Source organism: Capsicum annuum, chromosome 1 (genome assembly GCF_002878395.1).
Source record: "Capsicum annuum cultivar UCD-10X-F1 chromosome 1, UCD10Xv1.1, whole genome shotgun sequence".
Lineage (NCBI taxonomy): Eukaryota > Viridiplantae > Streptophyta > Magnoliopsida > Solanales > Solanaceae > Capsicum > Capsicum annuum.
Genome location: NC_061111.1, coordinates 147,021,029 through 147,026,741, shown reverse-complemented (window position 1 = coordinate 147,026,741; position 5,713 = coordinate 147,021,029). Strand labels below are relative to the sequence as shown.

The window sequence follows — 5,713 nt, the reverse complement described above, 5'->3', positions numbered from 1 at the left end:
AAAAATTCCCCTCCTATCTTCACCATCTTTTTCCGTCTCTTTCTCTAGTGATTTTGCCGAAATTTTTTTTTTTTAATTAAGATAGTTGTATTCTACAGCATTAAGGAAACATTGGCTACCATTAAAAGAGATCTACTTGTAAAAACTGGAAGAGACACTACTTGTAGAAACTATATTTTCGGTTAGCCTCACGGATTGTTGTATATCACTTGATTACCAAGAGGTTTGCTAACAATTCACTACATTTATTACTTTATAGAAACAAGTAATCATGATTGCGAGGGAAATGCATAAAGCCCCTTTTGAGCTATGGCCATATTTCCAGTTATACACTATTTTTGCGGGGTTCTGTTACTCCCTGAACGCTTTAAAATTGAATCCATTACAGCCCCGAGACATGAGCACCAAATTTTAAGTACATGGTGATTTACACATGGCACCACGTGTATATACCTTTTTCCATTATTTGTTTCCTTATTTCTTTTTAAAAAAAAAAAACAAAAAAAAAATTCTATCATACACTGCAATGCAAATTCTGAAAAATTCCCCTCCTATCGTCACCATCTTTTTCCGTCTCTTTCTCTAGTGACTTTGCCGACAAATTGTTTTTATTTTTGTTTTTTTGGGGGGGTTGGGGGCGATTAAGATAATGTTGTGTTCTTCGGCATTATGGACATTGGCTACCATCAAAAGAGATTTACAGCTATCTCAAGGCTAAAACAAAAACTTGCTACACGAAAACCTTTTTGATAAATGTAACTACTTGCGCACCCAAGGGTGTAGCCTAGTGGTTCAATGAAGTGGGGCTGAGCACCATGAGGTCTCATGTTCAATTCCCAACAGAGACAAACACTAGGTGATTTCTTTCAATTTGTTCTAGCCTTGATGGACAGAGTTACCTAGTACTTGTTACTGGTGGGAGGTGGCACGGTATCCCGTGGAATTAGTCGAGGTGTGTGCAAGCTGTCTCGGACACTGCGGTTATAAAAAAAAAAGGCAACTACTTGCTATACAAAAACCTATAAGGACCTTATAAAATCTAAAATCTGCCCAGCATCCTCTATAGCCTCCTTTTTACTCGAAAAGAAAAAAGGAAGTCCTCATATAGTTCCATTCAGGTCCAAATAGAAATCTTCTCGAGATAATAAACAAAATTTTTGAAATTACAAAAATAATTATTTATCGAAACAAGGGCAGCTTAAAATAGATACTCCAACAAAATTAGTAGGTGTTCAGATTTTTAAGAAACTAGAAGAAGGTATAGGGGAGGAAAGGGAAAAATCAACCAAACAACAACAATCTTAGCTTTGACTTACAGAAGCATGTTGCGTATTTTGATGGCTTCTGACCATGACCTTCTTTAATAATTTGCTTGGTTACTTTTTCATGGAGGACTTCCGCTTGTGAATCAACTTTTGGCGGCCCAGCATCATCCTGTGGAAGTTCTCCACGAACAACTGAAGCGCCTTCAGTGATGATCTCGTCAGTACCACCTTCAGTGATAATTTCATTGGCACCACCCTGATCTGCATATAATTAATTTTGGTAAACAAACTTCTTCAGAAACAAGTATGAAGAAGTAGTCTAAAGACTTCAGGTCTAATTTCTCCAGAAAGAATAGCCTTCACTTTAACAATTAGTTCAGCATTGATAGAAAAGAAGAGGCACATGTTCAGTAAGGCGACCAACTTCTGCTGATAAGCAAACCTCACTTCCACTCCCAAGGACAAAAGTAAATTTCTCCATAATCCATGATCCCAACCCTTAACTGCATCACATATGGCTTATCACTAGTTAAGTGCACGTGCAAAATAAAAGAGCAAAGGTGAAAGAGGAACTAATAATGACAACATAAAATTACAATACTGATGATGAGATCTGTTGATCTTCACAGAATATTGCTTCCAATTGCAATGAAACATTCAAAGGGAGAAAAGGTTTGTCAAATATGACAAAGTACTGGCAACTTCATCGCAAACCAAATGTCCTCCAAATTATAAGTGATTTAAGATCATAGTCCAAGAAGTAGCTGGAAATTGCTCTCTCAAGAACAACATGAATGTCTCTAATATACTAGAAAATTCTAACACACATAACTCAACCACGGTAGTCAAACCAGCATTATCATTTCAGTGAATCAAACTTTGAAATTTACTTCATATTCCAAAATCATATAAAACAACCCTCATATGATTAAAGGAGCAAAGGTGATTAATAACCAGGGGAAACTTCCAAACGCCAATTATACTGGAAAATTAGCTCTTCAAGGAATCAGAATAGAACACAGTTATCCGAATTAAGAGCTAAAAATTCATAAATGATACTCCCTTCGTTTCAATGTATTTATCTAGTTTTAACTTCGCACAGAGTTTAACAAAATAAAGAATACCCTTGAATCTTGTAGTCTTTAAACTAAAAATACCCAAAATGTACCAAAATATCCTTAAATTTTGTTATCTTAAATATGTCACGTGAAAAGTTAAAATTAAAGAGTTTGCAAAAAGGGAAAGAGCATTCTTTTCCAAACGTATTAATATGAAAAGTAAGACGAACAAATTAAAACGGAGGGAGTAAGTATTATTTAGCTGAGTAACACACGAAAGCCATAAGTTAAGGCAGTACCAACTGATGAATTTTGCTGCTGCTGCTCTTCTACTTCAGCCATAATTCTTGCTCAATTTTCTAAAAACCCAGAATAGCAGCAAGCCAGACAAGTACCCTTCACTCCAATAACAATTGTATTATGAAAACCGAGGCTCCAAAGAAACAGAACAAAACAAAAAAATCAAATCTTTATTCAAACCCATTATGAAAAAATCACAATTAAAGGTAAAAATCAAATCTTTATCAAAACCCATTTAGAAAAAATGACGATTAAAGTAGTTTTGCTCAGAAATCCAACAATTTACAAGTATTAATCAACTGGAGTTTCAGAAGAAGACAATAATAATAAGTAGAAATGTTACCAAGTAGCAATCTTGTTGACAGTTAGGAGTATTTCTGAGTGTGAAAGTCGCAAGAAATTGAGGTGGCTTTATGTGAGAATGGCTTTGAAATTATCGAAGAAGATTCCAGATCGACAACCACAACTGGACAAACGGCTTATAAGTGCATTAAATTAAATTATTATTATACCACTGAGGAGTTTGACCAAACAAAAAAAAAAATCTCCCTTTGGTCTCACATGTGGAGTAAGAGAAAATAATTTCATCGAAATTTTCCTTTCAAGAAAATAGCTCCACCATAAATCTAGGACTTTCGATTTGATTATTTAATATTGATTTAATTTTTTAATTTTTGGATTAATAAAAATAATAATCATATTCAAATTAAAATATATTTAATTTGATTCGATTATTTCGAATTTTTATTTTGATTTTAGTGATTAAAGTAGTAAGTTTTTCTTTGTCATGACTGAACATTTAAAATTGGTGATTTTTTTAGAAAAATAATTTTTTTAAACCAATTTTTCATTCTCAATATAAATAACTCAACATGCAAAAAATAAAATAAAATAATCATAAATTTAACATAATACATAATTGCATTGAGTCAGTGACGGTGAAAGTTCAACCGTGAATCTCGACACTCGTCTCCTCGAGGCACCATTATTTCAGCAATAATGAAAATATGAAATAAATACTTAGGGTTATAGGTTACTTATTATATATTTATACAATTATACGGAATATATATAATAAAAAATATATATTATATAATTTCGACTTTTTGGTTTAATCAATTTTTTTTAGAAAATTGAAAACCAAATTGTTTAACCGAATTTCTAAAATTTGAAATCAAAACCAATCTGAAATTTTGAAAAATCAAAACCAAAATTAAATTTTGATTTGATTTTTTAATCTTTTCGGTTTGAACCAAAATATGTCCAGCCCTATAGACATGTGCTTTTTAAAAGCTTTAGACGGTTTAGTATAAAATTTATATTATTACTGCTATGTTTTGTTTTCGTCACAAAGCCCCAACCAATGATACTTTTTTTTGGGGGGGGGGGGTTTAACTGGGTGCATTTCAATATAAATAAAGCATTTAAAAGAGTATTACATAGCCAGGGTGTTTCAGCCTGAGTTAATTATAAAAGAGTATTAATTTTGCTCTGCTAATTTTTGAGCATTTGATTTATTGGATCTTTCAAAAAAATTTCCTATCATGTTTGCTCCCAATTCTTGTTGAGCATACATAGGTGGAACTAGCAAAAGATGAGCTTCTTCAAATAAGTTGGAGGCTGCCCTGTGCTTGGCTAACTTGTCAACAACCTGGTTTTGCTCCCTGAAGCAGTGGTGGACTGCTGGAAACCTACTTTCCCCAGCCTTGACCTGCAAAGATTAATAATGCCATCATAATGTTCATTTCCGTCTTTGAGCATGTGCAAGATTTCAGTTGAGTCAGTATTGATTTCAATAGAAATGAGGTTGTGCTGGATAGCAAGAGTTAGGCCTACCTTGAGAGCTAATAACTCCATTTGGTTGTTAGTAGCAAGGAGAAAGCTTTGGGTAAAGCCTATTATCCATGCCCCTTTGTGATTGCGGATGACTCCTCCTATTCCTCCTTCCAGGGTTGCCCAAACAAGAACCATCAATATTAAGTTTGTAGTGGTCCCTCAATGGTGGGTTCCATTTGATAGAGATGGTGGACTTGTGGGCTCTGTTTTGAGTTTTGTTCATGAGGAAATTATATTCAATGGCTTCATTGTAAGCTTGGGAGAAGGAAGGCTTGATATTGCCTTGTTGAAAGAGGTTGTGGTTCCTGGATTTCCAAATTGCCCGGAGGCATTGGGGGATGATTTCATGCCAGAGAAGCACGCGGTCAAAAGCCTTATTCTTAGTGGTCCTCCAAGTATTGGACCAGTTCTCTTAGAAGAAACTTGAAAGGGTGTAGGTAGGTGGGCAGCTTGCCTTGCTGAAGGTGTCAGCCCAAAGCATAGTGGTGGAGGGGCAGTTGAAGAAGAGGTGGTTGGTATCTTTAATAGTATCAGTACAAGATTTGCAGTGGGGGTTTATATTTAAGCCCTTCTTAGCTAGATTAAGACTAGTGGGGAGTTTGTCATGATATATGAGCCACATTAAGAATTTGATCCTAGGAGTGGTAGGAAGTTGCCATATCTAGCAGTAGGACTTGTCCTTTCTCACCAAGTTGTAGTTAATTTCCTTGACCAGATAGAGGTAAACACTTCTGGAGGAGGAGACCCATTTACCGTTCATAGCCCAGATAGGAGTGTCCTTGGCTACTTTGGTGTTAGTAAAGAAGGAGTTTCTAATGTGATGAATGAGATTGTGAGGAATGACTTAGAGATGTTGTCAAAGTTCCAAGAGCCCTGGTTCCAGACATGGCAAAGCTTGATTTTCTCATCATAGTTGGTTAGAGGACCATGGATGAGATTTCTAAGGGGTTGGGAGTTGGTTATCCACCTATCATACCAGAAGAGCACATTAGAACCATCCTTGACAGCGCAGGTAAATATATCCTTACATCTAGCCCAACCTTGGTAGATATTCTTCCAAGTCCTGGAGGCAATAATATGACAAACCATGCCATCCTGGCTATATTTAACTTTCAGGACCTTGACCCAAAGATTACCAATCTGGGTCATGGCTCTCCAGGTTAGACTCATTAGGAGGAAATCATTTTTGATAGAGGCTCTTTGGATGCCAAGACCACCCTCACCCTTTGAAAAAAACAGTTTTCCAGGAGATCA

General features: G+C 35.6%; 1 protein-coding gene across 1 annotated transcript in view; it reads right to left on the bottom strand.

The window, feature by feature from the left end:
* The window catches only part of LOC107854196 (peptidyl-prolyl cis-trans isomerase FKBP42), a 10,284-nt gene extending 7,041 nt beyond the window's left edge, over window positions 1–3,243 (bottom strand). The window contains exons 1-3 of the mRNA XM_047397619.1: window positions 2,967–3,243; window positions 2,623–2,719; window positions 1,317–1,526 (exon numbers count right to left, since the gene is read on the bottom strand). Of these exons, the coding sequence (XP_047253575.1) occupies window positions 1,317–1,526; window positions 2,623–2,665 (253 nt within the window). The 5' untranslated portion in view covers window positions 2,666–2,719; window positions 2,967–3,243. The remainder of the gene's footprint in view (window positions 1–1,316; window positions 1,527–2,622; window positions 2,720–2,966) is intronic.
* Window positions 3,244–5,713: the final 2,470 nt, after the last annotated feature.